At 41.5% G+C, this 21,475-nt stretch overlaps 1 protein-coding gene across 2 annotated transcripts in view; it reads right to left on the bottom strand.

Moving 5' to 3' along the window:
- Positions 1–21,475, bottom strand: part of PTPN12 (protein tyrosine phosphatase non-receptor type 12) — a 116,289-nt gene that overhangs the window by 45,957 nt on the left and 48,857 nt on the right. For both annotated transcript variants that reach the window (XM_089685706.1, XM_089685715.1), the window contains exons 4-7: positions 19,118–19,213; positions 12,408–12,446; positions 8,877–8,948; positions 7,006–7,065 (exon numbers count right to left, since the gene is read on the bottom strand). In XM_089685706.1, coding sequence (XP_089541832.1) covers positions 7,006–7,065; positions 8,877–8,948; positions 12,408–12,446; positions 19,118–19,213 — 267 coding nt within the window. The remainder of the gene's footprint in view (positions 1–7,005; positions 7,066–8,876; positions 8,949–12,407; positions 12,447–19,117; positions 19,214–21,475) is intronic.

The following is a 21,475-nucleotide window of genomic DNA, read 5'->3' as shown; positions in this document are numbered from 1 at the left end:
CCTACAAGCCAAGACATCCACATCTGTAGTTCTCCATTTCTGACACAGGACATTGAAGATGATGGGGTGAAGAGACCGTGACAGCTGAGGAAATCGGCCAACTGTCCACTCCAGGAGAATGTGAACAGCAGAGATTACCAGACAATGGTTCTCTGACCTGGAGAGTTTCCTTTCTTTAAAGCTGGCCATAAATTATACAATTTCCTTTAGATTTACCTTCAAATATGTAGTGCAAGGGCCTGCCTGATTGGATAGCAAATGTTTAGGATTGACCTATTATATGGTTTTTGGTAAATCTAAAAGAAAATTGCACAAGAAAATTGTAGAACGTATGTCCAGCTTAAGACTGCCTGACTCCTGGTATGTTGATAGGGAGATTTAGTTCCCCTGGTGGAGCAGGCTCCTTGAAAACGCAAGAGATTTTAACTCTCCTCCCCAGCCTGTAAGGCTTGCATTTGTGCCTACCCTCCAGGTTGAATGACCCACCTATCATCTGTCCCATTATCTTGTGGTATCATCAGCAAACTTCAATGTAGTTTTAGACTTATGTATGGGAGTACAGTCATGCGTAAACAATGTAAACAGGGCCGCACACAACACAAATCCCTGTGGTACCCCTGTATTCAGAATAATGGACACTGGAGCTTCTATTTTCACGATTTGTAGTATATTTGTTAGAAAATCCATATGCTCTGAGAACATCAGTGTGTATACACCCAAAGCATTTAACCTTTTCACCAATTTGTCAGGAACTACAGGAAGATCGAGGGGAGGAGTGCATTTGTTGCATGCTAACATAAAAATCTGTGGAAGAGGCCTTGAGTGGAACTGACTAAAAGGAATAGCATTAGGCCATCATAAGGCCCACGATCCTCAAAGAACCTCACAGAGGGATGTCTTTCAGCTTAAAAAGGTGGGAGGTTTGTTGGCATGAAGGAATTTTTTTTGCTTGGGCCATGTCCAAAATGAGGCTTCAGTATTCTAGAAAGAGTGGAGACTAGAAAGCAGACTATTGAAAGCGGATTAACAGGCCATAGTCCTAAAGAACCTGGACAATCTTTTGGATGTTGGCAGAAACACCTATGCTAACCTTGGGAACGCAAAAGATACTGGTTTAGGAATTTTAGGTACATATGTACTTCCACTCTTAAAAGTGAGGGCATCCTTTCACAGTGAGAAGGGATTTTGGGAGGACTTTGTGAATTTTGTGGTTCAAGCGTTGACCGAAAAGAAGGGCTGACTTTTGGCTTTGAAAATTAAGCCTGTGGAGAGTGATGGGGTGCTCTTAATTTATAGGTAGAAATACCTGAGCAGGGGGTATCTTGAGTCCTCTGTTAAGGAAGGACTTTTTCTCCTGTGATCTCTTTTATGAACTTGTCAAGCTCATCACCATTAGGGTGCAGAAATGGGGTAAATTTGTTTGCAAGATACTCAGCAACCCTGGTGTCGACTGTGCTGAAGTGAATTCCTTGTGGCAAAAGGGTGAGGGGAAGTGCTTGAGTACCTTATAAAGGCTCCTGACTGCGGTGATGACAACAGTACAACCTGTGTTTAATGCAACACCTAGCTAGCCACCTAAGACTAAGCTGAGAATGGTGGTGTTACTACCGCTTAATGTGCAAATAAGAAAAAACATCCGATATGTGAATATACTGAAAAAAACATTCCTGGACACCTGATAATTCTTTGTAAAAATGATTAGCAGTACACACTTAGATATGTGTACTGCAAGTAACGGAGATATAGATTCGCATACATGCTGTAAAGCTACAGTATTGGTGCAATGCCAAGATTCACCGGTCTTATCTTTCCATGTAATTGGTCCCTTTATGGGTCAAGGCTTCATCGGTCATGGAGGGCATACCCCTGGATGAGTCTTCAGGGTCTGGGAACCATATGAATTGACAACGGTCCTGGACCTGAATAGCACCCTGTGGCTTACTACACGTTGAACAAGTGCCGAGGTGAACACCAATTCAGGATCCAGTGTTTGAAGTAATATTACAGGCCATCCACACAGCCTGGGGATCAGGTTAAGTTCCCAAGGGACTGCTGAGGTTATACGGATCCAGATTTACTGATTTTATTGTTACAGTGAAAAGTTTATTTTGGGGAGGGGGGAATAAAAGAAAAACTAGTGAAGAAAGAAAAACTCTCCTCCATAGGGAAGAAAATGTCCATCACCTAAGTACACTAGCACAAAGCAGGGGCTTACAGACTTGGGTAGGGTTATGTGAAGGGGGCATGCCCAACAAAGCTTTTGCCAGTGTCAAATCACCAGAAGATATCAGTTTATAACCCAGAGCCTATGAATATCCAGCCTGTGTCCCGCACTATACGGTTAAGAGATTGTGTTCCTGATCATTTTGAATTTTTAAATTTATTTTACCTAAGCCATTATGAAAAACATGTTCGGGCAACGCTTGTTAATATCATTAGAAACATAGCCTAGCACAATATCTGGTAGCAATACTTAATCCCAATTTTGGAAGACATAATTAGATTACATTTATTAATTAAAAATATCAAGTGTGATTCCAAAGTGAAAGCTATTTTAGCATATAGAACACTTCCTAGCAGTAGTAGAGAAGTAATTAACATTTTAAAATCCCAAATGAAAAGCCATAACATTTTATTCAAAACATGAAGAAACACAGAAATATTCCTAACAGTAATTGAAATAGGAGGAATGCTAAATTAATTCTAAATAAATTCTTTTATACTAAAAAGAATAAAATGTTTTATATATGCATCTTTCACTTTAACTTTTGACATGCAGGACAGAAAAAAAGTTTTGTAGAATAACCTACAATATTTTACACTGTCCATGGCATATAATAAAATTATGATTGACCCACATTACAGGAGAGTTTTAAAGCTCAAAACAAACATAACAGACTGTTCTCGCAGGAAGAAAAAACATCTATAGCCACAGCAATAGGTGTAAGCATAGCAGCTACACCACAAGTTACTAAGTATCGCACTTTAGTACCCTCTTTTAGTTAACGTAGCCACAGGTCAAAATGACAGCCTGACACCAATGAGGCCTGGATATTTGTATACCAGGGTGCTCAGGTTCTATATATGGGTATTAAAAAACATTAAGACATTTAGATGTGGCCATTTACAGAAAGTGAATCTGTACAAGGTTTTATCAGACAGGCTTGCTTTAAAGTGGTTGCAAACACACAAAAAAATCTAAATTGAAATGACCAGTCTACCTTACACAGCATAGCAGCAGACGTCATCTGTCCCTAGTCAGGCCAAAAAAGGAGCAGCCAGAAGTCCTCTCTACTTTCCTACAGTGAAAAAACCTGACACATGAAAAAGATTTGTGTCACCACACCCCTCTCCTGTGACTGAGACTAATTAGGAGGCAGCTCCAGCCTGAGGAGAGTGAGAAACCGGTTACCCCCATAAACACTGGACAGCATTTGAGGTACCAGAGACTGCAGACGTCCATAGGCTGCAGGGAGCTGAGCAACTGTTGAATTGCTGGTTAGTTTCAACTAACAGGAGCCAAATAACCTCACACACATTTAACCTCACAGCAGAAGGATCACAATTAACCCCTCAATAGTTGGACACTTTTACTGTAATGCCAGATAGTTACAGACTAACAGTGTCCAGTCATTGAGGGTTTAATTGTGATCCTCCTGCTTGGCTTTCTCCCTGGCAGCTGTGGGGTTAAATAGTTAGGCGACCCCCCCTCCCCCAATTATTTTATCATGATTACCTGTGAAAGTATGTATTCCCCCTCCTCCTCTGTTAGCATAGATATGCACAGTGTCAGTACGGTCCGCTGAGTAATTCCCGAGTTAGGCTATTTGAGGAGTGATGTATGTGGATGGATGCAGGGCATATGCCCTCTTCTTTCATGCTCATGCATGAGACTCCTAATTAGTCTGTCAGTCACAGGAGAGGCGATGTGGTGACAATTTGTTTCATGTGTTTTTTTTACCGGTTAGAGATCACATCACTGGCTGCTTCTTTCTTGACCAGACTACAGACAAATGACTTCTGCTGTTCAGCTGTGTGAGGTAGACTGGTCATTTCAATGTTGATTTTTTGGGGTTTACAACCACTAAACTCAGGCAGCAACAGTTTACATTTTATACATGCACATAGATGTTACTTATGCCAAAAAAATGCAGGGTCTTCACTTTTTGCTACATTATGTCCCCTCGAGTTCTTATCATATGCAACAACTGCAAAGCATATATTATCTATATATACCGAAAGCGATATTTTTTAGGTTGCTTCTCTTCTTCTGTTTCTCGGATATAGTGCAACATTGGCTATATAGGATGCACTGAAAATGACGCTACTATTAATAACAGCAAAAAGACGCACACACACTAGTTCATAGTAAAGCTAAATAGGGCCATCATTTTGCAGTGCCTTCACATTCATATTCAAATAGTGCCTTGATACCCCAGAACACAGCAATGCTGTACTATAGGAAACATGGACCACAGCTCTCATGGCTGTGCTATGATCCACTCTTAGGGTGCACTCACACTAGACTGTTCTAACTAAACTGTGGCCAAAATGCACTCACACTGGACTATAAGGAAATGTTCCTGGGCACACTGATGCTAACCAGCTTACAGTGATCTCTGCTTCAGTATGTAGTCCTATAATCAAGACTTCTGTGCTCCGGCACACTTTGAACTGACATTGATGCAAACTGCTCTGGACCACATGTGAACCATGCCCAGTACCACCTCCTCTTTAAGGTGATCCCAGGCACTGCACTCTTAACTAATCCCAGGGGCAGTTTGGACAATATAAAACACAAACCAGCCCAAGGTAGTGAACAGCAGAGCATAGGACCAGTTAAAAGTGCCAGTACACCCGTACTCTTCTTGCCGCCGTTTTGGCCTCACTCACACAGACAAAACGAGCCCTCCTGCAGATTGCTGTGGCAAGTATACTGTGAACACCTTTGGATGGGATCTTAGGTGTCCTGATCAACTGCAGTTATTAAGCATGTACAACTGAATGACAGGCTGAGAGGCGCTAGGGTTGTCCACAGGTGTAAGCAAGTATCTGCACAGCCAGCGGTTACCTGCCATTGGGGACAGATATCTGCCTCTGGACAAAGTCTATCTGCGTCCCAGGGGAGACACCTATCCCTAACAGCAGGCAACTGCTGAATGTGCTAATACCTACTGACAGCAGTGGACAGTCATGGCTCCTTTCACCCCCTCATTTAGCTCTATAGGCTTAGCAGCAACTGATCACTGGAACAGCTGGGATCCTAGCTGCAGATATTTGCAGTATACTATATCTTCCAAAGGACTCTAAGAGACCCCCAATGTTAACTAGAACCAGTCACTCCAAGCCTGACATTTAAAAAAAAAAAATTGGCTATTATATTGTGTTTGTGTGTTCTAAAAATAGCGTTACTGTATTTTTTTTACTAAAAACATAGGTGTGATAAATGTGCACAGGCCATGTGACAAATTGCACCTACTACCATTTTTCTTCTTCAGAGTCTATACAGTACTTTCAAATGTTTGGAGATTTTACCTAAAGTAGTTAAAATAGAACTAAAAAGGTGAAACATTTTCTACATCTTGTGGGAAAGGGAAGATTATAACCCGTCAGATTTTATTTGCCATCTGTATCCCATTTGGGAGACTTACCTTCACTTCCTGTCCCATAGTCAAAATGGGCAGTGAGAGGAAACCCTAACATAGTTAGGGAAAATAAATCATGGTTGTCACCAGGGGCATCAAAACTAGTGTCCCATTGGAAGAGGTCACCTCTATTCCTGTTTGGATAACAATCCAAAATGTGGCATTTGCTTTTATTTTCATTCACAGTGATAACTGAACAAATGACAAATATAAAGCGTGAATCTCCCTATCTACACTCTATCCAAAACAAAGTTTTTAAGTATACTTTAAAGTGTTACTAACCCAGGACCCTGCATTCACTATATTTGGTCTCCCACAGTACACCCAACATGGAAATGCAATTATTTTAGTACATATAAACTATTGAATACTTTTTCTCATCAGCAGTTAGAGCAGTATTGTGACTTCTAATAGTGTTCAGCAGAACACTGGTAAAAAGCTTGTAGGAGGAGTTTTCAATCTCCTCTAGGAGGATGCATGACCCCCGACCTCTGTCTGGACAGTGCTGATTACATGCACTCTCCCAAAAAAAAAAAAAAAAAAAAAAAATTATTTTTAGGAATAACTCACTGAAATCTGTCCGAACAAGAGTCTAGTAAACATCCCGGGTATGTTAAAATTTGAAACATGAAATCAAATTATAATTTAATCATAAAAATATAATAATAATAAATGTAATTCAATAATATAATCAAACCAAAAACACTGAAATTTGAAATATAGTTCCAAGTTCGCACATCACGGAGCAAAGTCGCAAAATCGTTTTCAGTGTCGGATGACGAATTTCCCCACGAATCATTATCACTCAATTCTGCAAGTGGTTCTAATTTACTATCATCATTCTCTAGCTGGTCTAAAACCGCTTTTGACCTAAAGGGACGCTTTTTGGACGCCATGGACATTTCTCAGTTTCCAGGCAGAAAACAGTAAAAATGCAGGCAGGGCACAGGACAAAGCACTCGGGACAAAATGTATGTGAAATGGTTTTATACAGTAATGTTTTACTATGTGATTTTAGTGAATTTAGTGAATGTCACTTTTTGTCATTTTCAAATTCCCCGCCATTCCGTCCCCGTATGTCCTGACGTCACAGGGGACAGAAGCCAGAAGACAGATGCCGGTATCCGCCGGAGGACATTACAGGGGACACTAGAGGAGGGATATCGCAGGAGCGCAGGACAAGGTAAGAGAAGAGATCCCGGAGCAGCGCTGCATGGTAAGCCTGAGTGTAGCTCGGGGTTACCGCTTGTGGTACTGAAACTTTACCCCGAACTACACTCGGGAATACCGGCAGGGAGGTTAAATAACTTTCACAGAAAAAGAGGAAAACTGATAAAGGATTTGTTTTGACAAAGCTTACATTCTGGAACTCCACTAGAAGTATCCTTACAAAGTAATCTTTCCTTGATTGTTCATCCTCCTAAATAGAAACAAAAACAAGTTAAATCATAATGCACAACTTATTTACAGAAAACAGGACATACAGTACTTATTCCCAAAGAAGCAACTCATTCAGGTCTATATAAACTGAGCACTAGACACAGTCTTACACAGCACTGTGTTTATATTTATTTTGTTAAAGTGGACATAAAGTCAAAACTTGATGTGCTACGCACACTCCATGCAGTCTTCTGGGACAGGATTCCACCAGACAAATGCATCATATGACCCTGGACTTGCAAAATGATCTGCAGCTAAATTACACAGTAAGCTTGGTGTCTAGAAAAAAACTCAAGCAGAGCCCAGTTTTCACAGGTCACATTACAAGCCAGCCCCATGTCTTCCTCATCATGACCAACCCAGAAAACTCCCGTGTACTCTTGGCTTTGCAGTATCTGAAAAAACTTTAAAAAAAAAAAAAAAAAAAGGGTGATAAAAACTGAGAAATAGTCCAATGAAATAGGAAAGATGTCCATTCTCCTACCAGCAAAAAACTGATGCAAGATGGGAGTGCAAGGGGTTAGGTGTACTTCACACAGACAATGATCTGGAATCCGAAAAAGGCACAAATTGCCCATGTGAAGGAAGCCCAATACAGCCTGTTCAATAACTGTTCTGCTTCCAATGTCTTGATTCTTCTGTAGGTGGAAGCATAACCCTATGTACCCGAGACACTTATCCTGTGTCCCTTAATGTATGTTTAAATAAAATTATATTGGCTTTTACTTACTTTAAAACAGACCCGAACTTAAAAGTGAGAATTTGTCAAGTTATAGGGAACATTAAGAATAATTAGTTGTGCCAATGCAGCACCCTGAAAAATATACATCTTGTCTGATATTCCTCCTTATAATTAGCAGTACACTTCTTGGTATGCGAGGATGCCTAGGCGCTACTGTGGCTATAACCTCAAAGCTATTTTAAATGTGAGAATAAGACAAAAAATCATGAGAAAGAACCTGCGTTCCCGCTACACAATGTGAATGGGGCTTTAAAGAGGAGCTCCACCCAAAAGGGGAAGTTCCACTTTAAGTCTTTGTTCCCTGCTCCCCATTAAGGATTAGCACCTTTGGGGAGCGGGTACTCGAATTTGACAGGTACCCGCTGCGATCGCCTAGGCGATCGGAAGAGGAAGTTGTCCTCCCCCTCCCTCCCCGTAGTCTTCTGGGACACGTGACAGGTCCCAGAAGACTATGGGGCCATTCGCAAAGCACAGTGGGCCCCCCGGCTGTAAAGCCGCAAGCTGTCATAGCCGGGTGCCCACACTGAAGATGCCGGCGCCAGGGAGAGAAGATGACCGGTTAAACCAGTGGTGGTGAGTACACCACTGGACCAAGGGACAGGTAAGTGGCTGTATTTTAAAAGTCAGCAGCTAGTTTTTGTAGCTGCTTTTTTTTTTCCCCCCCAGGTGGAACTCCGTTTTAAAGGCACTGTCCCTGGTTGCTAATCTGAGGAAATTTGGACTAATATGGTGACGTACTGCTGTTCTCCCTGTGGGAAGCTCAGACTGAGAAAGTAAAACCTTGCCTCTACAAAGAGACGAAAGTGCAGCATGAGGCCCAATAACCAGTCATATGTCACGTGTGACTTTAAGCACAGCTTGCAGGATTAAGATTCCTCTCTATCATTACCTAGTGAATTATAAAAATTAAAAAAAATACAATTTTGCATATTACTTGCCTGCATCTAAAATCGATGAACAAGCAGCCATAAATCTTAAATTTACAATTAAACTGAAACAGTAGCAAATATAAATTTAAAAAAAAAAAACCACACTGAGTTAATACTTACACATGAAATATGAAATGGTCCAAAACTTAAAGGCTGCTCTCCAAAGTTGGGATAATATCGCTCACATTTCTTCTGCAAAACAAATTAAAAAAAAAAAAAAAAAAAAAATGTATATGCGAGTGTACCTGTACAAATAAAGTCAATACACAGATTTGCAGTGGCAAACTTTCTAAAGTCACTGTAATTCTTTGACAAAAATAAAGAGCTTCTATAAAACGTAGGAAATCACTATGAGGACTTTTATTGTGTTCCATAACACCAGCACCACCAGCGCTTGTGATATCAATTCAAAGTGATGACCATATAGCCAGAGATATATCTTGTTTACACTTTCTACATTTAAAATAAACTCCAAAAAAATATACATACCATAAGGCCTCCTGCACACTACTCAGTACAGCTTTTTTTTTTTTTTTTTTTTTTACTGATCTAAAAGGCAGTCCATTGTTTATAATATGCCTGTATACAGGCGCACAAACAAGCGCTGTGGATTCTCGGAGGAAAAAAAAAAAAAAAAAAAACCACAACGATGGATTTTGCCTAAGAAAGTACTGTATGGACGAACGTGCAATTGTGCGCAAATATGTGCATGAAAATGCGCAAAATATACCTGAAACTACATCCAGAAATGCTAATGCTCAAACAGTACCATGTGCAAGAGGCATAAAAGGAAGCTTCACACTGCTGTCCGTTAACCGGTTGATGCCGACAGTACGCAAATATGTGGCCTCTCGGCGGCTGGGCCTCGATTCTGAGCGGCTGCATATTTGCGTACCAAACGTAAACAAACGTTTCAAGAGCTCGCCTTCGTGCTTCCAGCAGATTTACCGGCACCTCACGGAAAGGTCCTGTTCACTACTTGCGATCGGGACCTTTCCAATCATGTGACCGGTGTGACAACCAATCGCAGCGGTCACGTGACCCTAAACCTCAAGTCAAACCCCTTAAAGGGCTGGGAGGCTCCATGGTCAAGGGTTAATCAAAAGATTTCAAAATTTTTATTTGATTTCGGGTCCCTGTATTAATTTGGATAAGATTGTCGCTCTGGATATTACTCTGGCCTTGGATTTGGTTTCGCGCCTGCAATCCCACTTCCCTTACAAATGGGCATCCTCTTCACTGGAATACTTGGACATTCACTTGACCCCCACCTATGGCTCGGTTTGCTGCAAATTATTATCCATTGCTTCGCTCTGTGTCCTCCCTTATGCAGTTTTGGCAATTCCCGCACCTGTCCTGCATAAGACGGGTTAATTCGGTGAAAATGACTATCCTGCCTGATCATGTCTACAAACCCGTCTACCTTGCTGCTGAACTGGGATGCTAACAGATCTATCTCTGGCGTGGCCCAGGAGGTGACAGGTGGGCCGGAACACTTCAGGCTGAGGGGACCATTCCCTCACATCCAGGTGCCGACAACTGAAAAGGTCTGCTTGCAAACTGTCTACTCCAGCAAAGTGGATAAAGGTTGGAATGTGCTAGAATGAGATCAACTTCTCAGAAGGGCACAGAGTCTTCACACTGTGTGAGCCTGGGGGAAGGTAAATAAAAAAATAAATAAATCAGGATATGTGAACTACACATCCATAGTGTCTTAATGCCACCTATTGGGAAGGGGGGGGGGGGGCTTTAGAACTGTATACAGGTAGTAAAGTTGCTGTAGGGCAGTGTGGAGGACCCTCAATCTCATAGGCGAGGAGGGAAAGTTGGATGAAATAAAATATGTTGTAGGGAGCAACCCTCCAGTTTGGGAAACTACGACCCTGACCCATAGATCTGAAATGCACCATCCCTAGTCCAGGCATTCGAAAAAACAAAAAGCTGTCCCCCTACTTGTAACTGAGGGTACCCCTTCACTAGGAGGTCTTGGCTGACTTGGACAGGATCCAGCCACAGAACTGAACAGATTTGGCTTTTGAAGCAGATGGCTAAAGAGCATTCTCTTCACTATAACCACCAGACTTTGCCGTGGGCACCTTAGGTTTTTCAGGTGTTTTTTGCCCATGCAACTGCCTATCCTCCCAAGAAGAGTTCCCAGATTCGGAGGATTCACTAACCCCTGCTGCTGCATCACACAAGCTGCACAATGACTTAGCAGGGGTTGCTGATAGCGCAAAGGAGGGTTATCAGGTTTGCCAATGCAAATATTTATCTATACTTCCTGTCTCATAGCCAAACAGGAAGTGAGAGGATAGCCCTTAAACTTAAGGGAATTCTTTGGGGACCTCCAGGTCACCAGGACTAGTGTCCCAATTAGAAGATTTTTCCTCTATTACTTTTCTGGGGACAACCCAAAATTTTAGATTTTTTTTACTTTCACCTTCAATGATATTGGTAAACAGGACAAAGAGGGTGAATCCCCCCAATGAGGATACTGAATGCAATAAAAACTGACAGGAGTTCTAATCCATCTCCACATTATCAAAAAAAAAGTTTTGCCTTTAGTTAAACCTTATGCTCCTAAAGGGGATGAAGTCAAAAATTCTTTTAAATTGCAAGCACTGTAAATGGACTTTTTTTTACATCACACAGCACAAGTGTACAGAAAAGGTCATAACCATTATATATTTTACGAAGTCTTAAGGCTGACCTCCACATAAAGTGAAAGTTACCCTCCCAACTGTGGAACCTACATACTCTACAGCTCCTTTTACACTAGTGGTAATATTTACCACCCCTCTGAAAAAACAATCTGCAGTGGATCACTTCAGAGGGCAGTGGAAGAAGGTTATCAGGCATTCAAGAGGCGATATTGCCGCTTTCACTTACATTATTCCTAAGGCCTAGTTCACAATGGCATTGAAAGCAGGCGTTTGAGGGTTTTTTTTTTTTTTTAATGCTACTCAAACGCCTATGCAAATGATACTATGGACAGCACACAGTTCTGTTCACATTATCAAAACATGAGTTAGCGCCACGTCACTTCAAAATTAAAGGCTCACGTTGAGTCTGAAGAAGTTTGAAGCCTTTCTACACCTCCCATTCAAGTCTATTTTGATGCTCTGAAAATACGCTGACAGGTGTTTGCAGTGCAGTTGCTGCACAGTAATATTACAGGCTATTATAGGTGATTGAGGTCCAGTTTTAAACACGTCAACACCGCACATAGGGCATTTGGGGAGCGGTTTTAACGCTAGTAAAACACCAGTCTAACACCAATATTAACATTTTAGGAGCATTTAAGCATTAGAAATTTAGTCAAGTGTGAACAAGCCCTAATAGTAGCAAATGTTTACCACAATATGGACAAATAGAAATATCTGAAAACATTGACAAGTTTTAATTTTCTTCACATTTAAATCTTAATTGTAAATAAAACCACCCCGCATAACGTTTGACCCAAGTATGTACAAAGAACTAGGGTAATGCTTTCACAGTACACAAATCTATAGTATTCACCCAAATTAGGCACTGCCTACATATTTCAGATTTATAAATCGTGCCTAATGGAAATACTGCATTAATACTTAACCCCATGGGATATGCAAGTAAATACAATACATCTCATGCTAATATTATCCATGGACATACCCGTCCCATTTCAAATTCACGACAGGCCATAACAATTATCTGCAGGGAGAAGAAGAAAAAAAAAAAAAAAACTTAATTAGCACAAGAAATTAGTTCTTAACTACTACAGAGTTAAAAATCACTGCTCTTAATATCTGTGTACATTTCCACTTTTCAACATGTACCACATACTGTATAACAAGCTGATTTACTAAGGGAGCTGAGAATCATGACAATACATTTTAAAAGAGTCACTTCAAATTAACAAATCATGTGAAAAGCAAATTTCTCGCTCTTTTTCTCAACTACTTTAGTAAATCAACCACTTAATCAGTTTACAAAAATTGCCAATAATAAAGAAGACCCTGCACTAGAATGCATGGTCCACATATTCAACCTTGTTGGCGCTTTGCCACTTTTGTAACAGCCTGGCATTTGAGCATATAGGGGACAACAAAAGCTGTTGCAGCTATGTGCGCAACACCTGTAAGTGCTTGAACTTTATCTCAGCCAGCAGTCTTATTTCTACAAAGTGACAGGCCTGTCTAAAAGTACAGTTTTGACAAACCCGCTGAATGCCGCAGAAATTTCATCAGAACTTTAACTTATCCTGTTCTAATCTGAAATTAAGAAATTTTAAGTGGAAATAGAATGCCATCTTTAGGGTCCACTCACATCAGGTGCTCTGAGCCGCATTGATCCACAAAGGCTCAGTGCTAGGACACGAAGAACACATCTTAAGTGTACAGTACAAAACACAGGCTTGATAGTCATTTATAAATGTGAAAAGCTCCGCGCCAAAGACATAATTATGCAGCTGCAGTCACTAAACTCACTATGGAGTGTGCAAAGAAACAAAATGTGTATGACCACGCTCAAAATCTCAAGTGATGACCTAAAACAAGAAATGCTATGGAGAATTCCTGTTTTTTAACATGTTGGCAAATGGTCTGGAACTGTGAGGACCTAGGAGGTCCCCGAGTAATGAACATGAAGGGTGAGCAATAAGGCAAACAGAACTATGCCAACAAGCCCAATAACGGTAAAGATCTAACCCAACAAGATCCTTGCAGCTGAAAGCTGCATCTTCACAATACTGGCTGTCCACCTGGTAAAACTTTGAAAAAGTATAAACATGTGACAGCCTTACAAAGCTGGGCAACAGAGGGTTGATCCCGAAATGCCCAGGAAACACCTACTGATCATGTAGAGTGAGCGCACACATGAATGTGATTAGTAAGAGCCCTTTCTGGTCCTCAAGACTTTGGCTCCAACAGCCATGCTAAGATACAGGATGGAAAGTGGACCTTGGAGAAAAAAAAAAAAAAAAACAGGTCAGGCCTCTTTGGAAGAGGCCAAGGGTTGTCTCCTAGAAATTGGCGTATGTTTGTATAAAAGTTTCTTCTGGGCCAGCTTGTTGCAATAAAAATCACCAGTTTACTCTTCTGCAGAGCAGTCAAGGAATTATCACTGGAAGAAAAGCATAGATTAGTCTGAATGAAGTCCATATAATTAGAAGAGTATGCCAGTTGTAGAGGATCCTTGGTCCTGGCAACAAACAGATGTAACTTGTTAAACCCGAAGGCCAAGATAAACATGTCTGGAGTCCCCCCATCATTGACATATCAGATTGAAGATGTTGAGATGAAAGAGCCCATTCCTCTTGGTCCAGGTGGCAACGACTGATGTAATCAGCCTTCCAATTGTCCACTCCTGGGACGCGGCATCAGAGAAGAGATATTAGCCTTGCTTCCTTCAAGACTGCATGACTCCTGGTGCCCTCTCAGTGACTGACGTAGGTCACAGTAGTGACATTGTCCGATTGCACCCCGATAGTGTGTCTGAAGAAGGGGGTTCCAATGTTGGCAAGCATTTTTATTGTTCTGAGCACCAAGATGTAAATAGGGAGCTTGGCTTCTTTGGGTGACCAGGTTTTGCAAACTGAGTGATTGGAACACACCTTCCAGTGGTATGGTAGAAATTACCTTCTGCTTTGAAAAGGCTGGGTTGGAAACAGACCAAGCTAGGGAGTTCTTTGCTTGATTGGATAGGAGCATAGGCAGGCTAGAGTGTGCTGAAGGGGCCCTGAAAAGAACTGTGCAAAATGTAATAGCCTAGAAGGAGGCCACCATAAGGCCCAGACAAGGAGAATCTCACAGAAATGCTTCTTGATCTCAAGGTTCAAGCATGATGGGAAAAGCCAGTTTGTATTTTTGAAGATTTGATTGGGTTGTGTCTAGAATGAGACTCGAGTACTCCAATTGAAGGGAAAGGTGAAGAGACTATTACTGAAAATTGATTACCCAAATGAAAGCCTAAATGTATCTGAAATGTCCTGTGGACTTTTACAGATAGCTGGAAGCGAGAGGAGTCCTTCAGAAGCAGGTCATCTAGATAAAGCCTGTGAACTGAATGCTCGGAGTTCTTGACTGCAAGAAGGGGTGCAAGTACCTTTGTGAATACTCGAGGAGCAGAATACAGGCAAGATACAGTGAAAAAAAAAATGAAAATGTTTGCCTCCTACTCCAAAGCACAGAAAGTGCTGATAAGGTGAGTAAATGGGAATATGCGGATAAGCATATTACATTTCTACAGATGCCAGGTATTCCCCTCATCTCAGAGATGCAATGACAGACCCTGCAAATGCCATACTGAACTTTGGAACTTTAAGGCACTTTGGGAATTGAGGTCCAGGATAGAAGGACTATCTCTGATTGAAGACTGAACCCATGTCTGGGACCCAGAAAAAGCAAAATGACTTCCCACTCTTAGGAGGGCGCCTGTTCATTGGGAAGAGGGCTTTGGGACAGACTTGGTGGGTTTTGTTTTCCAAGTCTTGCACTGAGAGAAAAAAGGGTGATTTTGGCTTAGCAGCTGAAGCTTGCAAAGTTGGTAAAGTGCTTTGCATTTTGATGCGATAGAAACCCCTTAAGAAGGGGATTTTGAAACCTTCCACTTTGGAAGAACAACCTTTCCTTCTGTTGCATATGTGAAGTGCCCCACCAAAGAAATATCCTCCTTCAAAGAGCATTTTTGTGAGGTATCTTTTACAAGCAGCTTCAGCTGACCAGGCTCTGAGGCACATTATTCTGCACATGTGGAGAAAAATCAGAGCCATTCTGATCTGTGTCATGGCTTGTTCTAGGGGGATCAACACAAAAGAGCAAAACATAAGGTAACTGGCTCCATCAAAGTACAACCCTGGAATATAGGATAGTGTTGATTGTTCCCTAAACCAATTAGCTACAGAAAAACACAGCACCCGCTGGTTGCAGAGCTGGGCCTGCAAAAAGTAAAAACAGCCTTTAAAAGTGCAATTCTAGTCAAACACTAATTAAGCCTTAACTTACTTTCACCACTATTCTAAGCACCTTGTAAAGGAAAAGTCTACACATGTGTCTATGCTGAGGGCGCTCATGTCTGGTCACGCGCTCTCTTCAGTGGCTGGCTTTAGTGTAGAGGAGATCGCCAACAACAGCTGCAGAGCTTGGGATAGGACATCACCATTAGGTTTACAACTCTTACTCCTCTACACTGAAGCTGACATTGGGACCCGATCATGTGACCAGACTAGAGCATTCACAGCATAGGCAAATATGGACATCTTTCAATTACAGGGTAGTTAGAATAGGCTTTGAATAGGGGTGGGATTCAGTTTAGGCTTAATACAAAAGTTTGAGAGACTCTTAAAAATTGTACTTCCAATTAGATACTGACAGCAGAATCTTTGAAAGGAGAATCATGTTCTATAGGTACAGCAAGTGGTTTAAGACTGAAACAGCGGGGTCTACTAACAGAACAAACCAGTTTTTTTGCGAATGGTTATTCCACTGGATAAAGCTTGGCAACGATTCTTTTAAGGATAAAAATTGTTTCTGAATTTACTCAATCTTCATAGAATGTTCTATTTTAATTGTTCATGAACAGAGGATGTAATTTTAGATGTGGCAGGTCTCTTACTTTTCCATCTTGCCATGGCCCTTTGGGTACCTATCAAGTGTGGCAATGCTCAGGCTTTTGCACATGGCAGAAGTGAGCACATCAACATTGGTATGCATACTGTGTGAAGCTGTAACATCATCACGTATATAGGAGCCTGGAGGAGAGAAATTTTCAGTGGCCTCCTAACAACGCTTCAACAGCCCTCTACATTTACCTCTTAAAAAGCAGGCATATCAGGATCAGTCTCGTGTAGAGACAGTGGGGATGGAGAAGGAGCCTGGTGTTTTTAAGTCCTAAACAATGATGGCTGTAATCAAACCATTCGTTGCCCAAGAATTGTGAATGTACTCTAAGACTGACTTTTTTTCTGCATCTGTTTCACACCAGCCGCTACATTACAATGCAGCAGCTGGTGTGTGTTGCAGTGCAGGCAATGCTGATGCAACGCTTTTGGCACGTTGCACTGTTCACTTTTTTCTATTTAAATGAACTATAGGAATGTCACACAGCAACATTTTAAACGTTCTATCGGCTGGCGTGCGGTGCCTGTGCTGCACTGGAAAATGTAAAGCACACAGAAATTTTTTTCATCGCAAACTGCCCACACACCACAATGTATTCATGTGGATTGGCCACACCAGAGACAAAGCATTTTGCCTGGTCTTGCAGTGAGGGTGCATTGGAACTGCAGTGTAATAGCCGCTCAACACAGTCCATTCACACCTGGTGTGAATGTACCACTCGGGCAGGCTTGCATGCCTGAGACAGTTAGAATGGAATACAGAGCAAGGTGTTAAAATAAATTCATGGTCTGGTGCAAGGGAAGCATAGTCACCAAGTGGTCCGAGTATTTTGCAGGCCTTTGGTAAAGCAGGGAACTCTGGATTGATGGCGCATTCACTGTCCGCTCAATTCGAGAGCGGCACACATGCCTTGGAGACATCACCGGCTGCAAAACATGTGAATGACATCTAAATGGAAAAAAGTACACCAAGGATCACCAATATGGGTACAAAGGTTTTAATGAAAGATCACATAGTTACAGCAAGGCGATGTTTCGGAGTCACGCAGGACCCCTTCATCAGGCATGTGACAAATTGTGATAGAAACTGGAGAACTATTTAAGAAAACCATCCACCAATCAGAGTGAAGTGAAATGAGCTTGGCCCTACCCCATGATGTCATGTTCCCTCCAAAATGCATTCAAATCAATGTAAACAGAAACATTACAAACCGCGAAAATAAATCAAAATCAGATGTGCATAAACTTAATTCCTGGGGATATAAACATCGTGGTCACATGTGTATGCAGCGCTGGATTCTGGAAACAAAGACCAGGAGCATATATGTCCCTGACAGAAGATAAAGACTGTTGTCTAGAGATGTGGGGGGGGGGGGTCTCCCCCCATTGGTTTGTGTGGCGTGGGCGCCATGTGTTTCTATGACACCGGTGACTTGCCTCCGCCTTGTCCTTCCCGGCGCCGATGTCATGGGTTTCCATGATAATGGCGACCAGTGCAGGAATGTCTTTGAGCGCACGCGTGAGTATTAAACTCTCACGGTGCATGCAAGTGACATGCGGCGCTATGAAACGGTCGGCTGCTGCACTAATAGGACCACTGTCAGTGTGTCCCCATTGCAGCTCACTTGGCAATCGGAGACACCCCCCCCCCCTCCCCACATCTCTAGGAAACAGTCTTTATCTTCTGTCAGGGACATATATGCTGCTGGTCGTTGTTTCCAGAATCCAGCGCTGCTTTCAGCTGACACTTTATTACAATCCGGGGAGTACCATGATACACATGTGTCCACAATGTTTATATCCCTGGGAATATAGTTTATGCACATCTGATTGTTTTATTTATTTTTGCAGTTTGTAATGTTTGTTTACATGGATTTGAATGCATTTTGGAGGGAACATGACATGGGGCAGGACCAAGCTCATTTCACTTCACTCTGATTGGTGGATGGTTTTCTTAAATAGTTCTCCAATTTCTATCACAATTTGTCACATGCCTGATGAAGGGGTCCTGCGAGACTCCAAAACGTTGCCTTGCTGTAACTATGTGATCTTTCATTAAAACCTTTGGACCCATATTGGTGATCCTTGGTGTGCTGGTGACATTTTTCCTTGCCGATTTTGTTCGGTTCCAGCCGACAGTCCCTGCAGCACCCACTTATACAAACAGCCATTTTTAACGCAGGAACGTGTGCGTTTGGACTATACACTTGACATCTAAATGGTGCACATTTAGGAGATATTCATTTTACCTATAGGTAAAGTTGGTTTTCACTTTTACCTACAAGTAAACTTATAAAGCGGAGTTAACTACCGCTTTACGATACAATTGCTCTTAATGTGCCAACACCATATGCATGTGGTGCTGTGTGTTGTGTCAAAATGCAGCATATCTGTATTTTCAGCCAACACGTCACTGCATGTCATTGCACTACCGTGCAAAGCGTGCTTATGAATAAAGCCAAAGTATGTCAAATGTAATAAGTTGGGGGGGGGGGGAGAAGCCAGTGCATCACCCTTCACAACACTTGCATCACATGCACAGACTACTGTAAACCTGGCCTTTATTTAAATATGGTCCAGGCTGGAAATGAAACTACATCTGCACCCAAGTTCTTTTTGGACAGTCTATGTATGGATTGGCCTGGAGCAAATGTTATAGGCAACGCTTTAATGCGAACCTATGCATTTCCAATGCTGGGTAAAAAGTAGTTTTGCTTTATTGTTTTTTTCATTAGGAGAAATAAAATAGCTAAGCAGACATACTTACTCCAACACTGTACTCCCAGATCATTCTCCAGAAATCTACTACAGTATTAGATAGTGGTCCCTGGGTTGCTATATATGCTTTAGGTCCATACACACCCTAGGGGGAGAAAAAAAAAAAGAAAAAAAAAAAAAAAAAAAAAAACACGAAAAGTCAATTCACATTTTATTTCAGTCTCAATACAACAGTACGCATACATACAGTTAAGAGAACATTTGAAACATCAAAAATGTAGCATTAAAATGCGATACATGCTCATGCAGTATATTCTTTCCAACAGTATCATTTTATTTTAATTAACGAAAATGTTATACTTACCTGCTCTGAGCAAGATTGCACAGAACAGGTCCGTTGCATCATTTTTGGCGGTATCTCGCCAGCGCTCTCCATTCAATCTTTCAGCAAGTGCCTCTATAGCAAGCTGTGTGCTATGGTGACACAATGCAGCTCGGCCACACCCCCTGCTCCCTCCTCAAAGGATTTGACTGACAGCAGCAGGAACCTATGGCTCTGCTGCTACATGTGTCTCCTGTGAGACCAACAAGTGGAAAAACGTTACTGATCCAAACCTCAAATGAAAAAAAAAAAAAAGCCTCAAGTAGCGCCTCTCAACCTTTCTGCCCCAGAATACACCATTAAAATAACATTTCATGTATTAAAACCCTGCCAAAACCAGTTCATTAGTGGTCAGTGAGATAAATGCCCTTTATAATATCATTGGTGTTATGCAGCTGACTCTGCCATGTAGCATTGCCCCTAGATCTAAGCATGCACAATCAAAATGGGAGTTTAATCTACAGCTCAAGCAACCCCTAGCAACCTCTGGAGGATCCAGAGTTGAGAATGACTGCCCTAGAGAGATGTTTAGACAAACCTCAAAAAGATGATACGGATTGGTCAGCAAGGAAGGCCCCAGCAAAACACTTCTAACTTTCAGGATTTAGAAAAAAAAAAGAGCATAATATAAGGTTGCCCAAAGCAACAGCGGATCTCACAAATAAATACATCACACAGCATATTAAGCTCAATGGACAGACAAAATGACCCCCAAGACTGACAGCCTAGGGATCCCAAGCCTAAAGTCAACCCATAGGGAGGGTAGGATGAACAAGTTGTACCCATATAAATAGGTAGGCAGGAACAAGAGTAAACCACAACGAAGACTGGGGCATCTGAACACCAGAACAAGAAAGGGAAGAGTAGGACTTCTTCCAACCAAACACCCAGTAGTATACCCAGACAATGATAGAATGCTGCAGGTCTGCTTAAACCTCAAACAGAACACAATTTTAAGAATCATCTAGCCAACCATGGATAAATGCAGCAGGGTTATGATTCTTAGTCATGATATTAAATATATCCACCTACCACTCACCAGGAAAATGAGAGGAAACTGAAGGAACTTTCTCAAGAGGAAGCAGATCTGCTACCAAAGGGAGGACTTATCTCCCAATGACTAGGTACCATGAAGGCCTCACTTGCACTATCCCTCAAAGAGAATTTCTGCACAAGGGTCCCAGCGAGATCTGCCTTCTGGTAGTCCAGGGGAGTACAGGGCCAACCAGCAAGTAGCGCAACTATAGCCAAGGACACAGAACGTCTAGAAAATATAGGGTACTAAAGTTTGTCGCCATTTCACAAGAGCACATAAATTCAAGGTTTGACATGTTGGATATTTACTCAGTGCAACCTCATCTTTTATAGTTTACTGAGATTTTGAGTTTCCAACATTTTGTGTTCTAGGGCTTCTGCTTTTCAGAAAATATATAAGGTTTTGGAGGTGTTAAACATGTTAAAAAAAAAAAAAAAAAACCACGGGCTCTGGCAGCAAAAAGGATCAAGGATCCTGACACTTCCTTTCCTGACTACCACCCAATCTGTGCTCATCACACTGCAAGATCTCTCCCCTCTGGTGCTGGAGACAGGCAGGGAGGATGAGATAAACAGCGCAATGTTAACATTATTACACGATAAAAGTCACCATAAAGCCCCTTTGTTTTTAAAAGCCCCAGACATTCCTAAAATAACCTTCAATTTAAATATGGTTTTGGTTAAAATACATATATTTTTTTTCTGGACAAGTAGATTGTCATGAGAAACAAGTAGATTGGGACCCCGATTTTGTCCCTGGACAAGTAGTTTTTTCGAAAATGTCCACACCCCTGCCTTGTATAATTGTACCAAGAAAATTATAAATGTGACCCTAGGGAAATCTGAGGATCAGTCTACCAACTCTAAAATTTCAATTTAATGTCAGGATCTAATAAACCATTTAGAAACATTAGGTGTTAGTCTTACAAACAAAAAACGTTAAAAAGTTGCTTTATGACATCGTCAAGAACTTAAAATGATCGAGTATAA

This window comes from Staurois parvus, unplaced genomic scaffold, assembly GCF_062004578.1.
Source record: "Staurois parvus isolate SC_StPar_1 unplaced genomic scaffold, SC_StPar_1.0 ptg000019l, whole genome shotgun sequence".
Classification (NCBI taxonomy): domain Eukaryota; kingdom Metazoa; phylum Chordata; class Amphibia; order Anura; family Ranidae; genus Staurois; species Staurois parvus.
The sequence above is the reverse complement of the archived record's forward strand: the minus strand, read 5'-3'. Positions and strand labels throughout refer to the sequence as shown.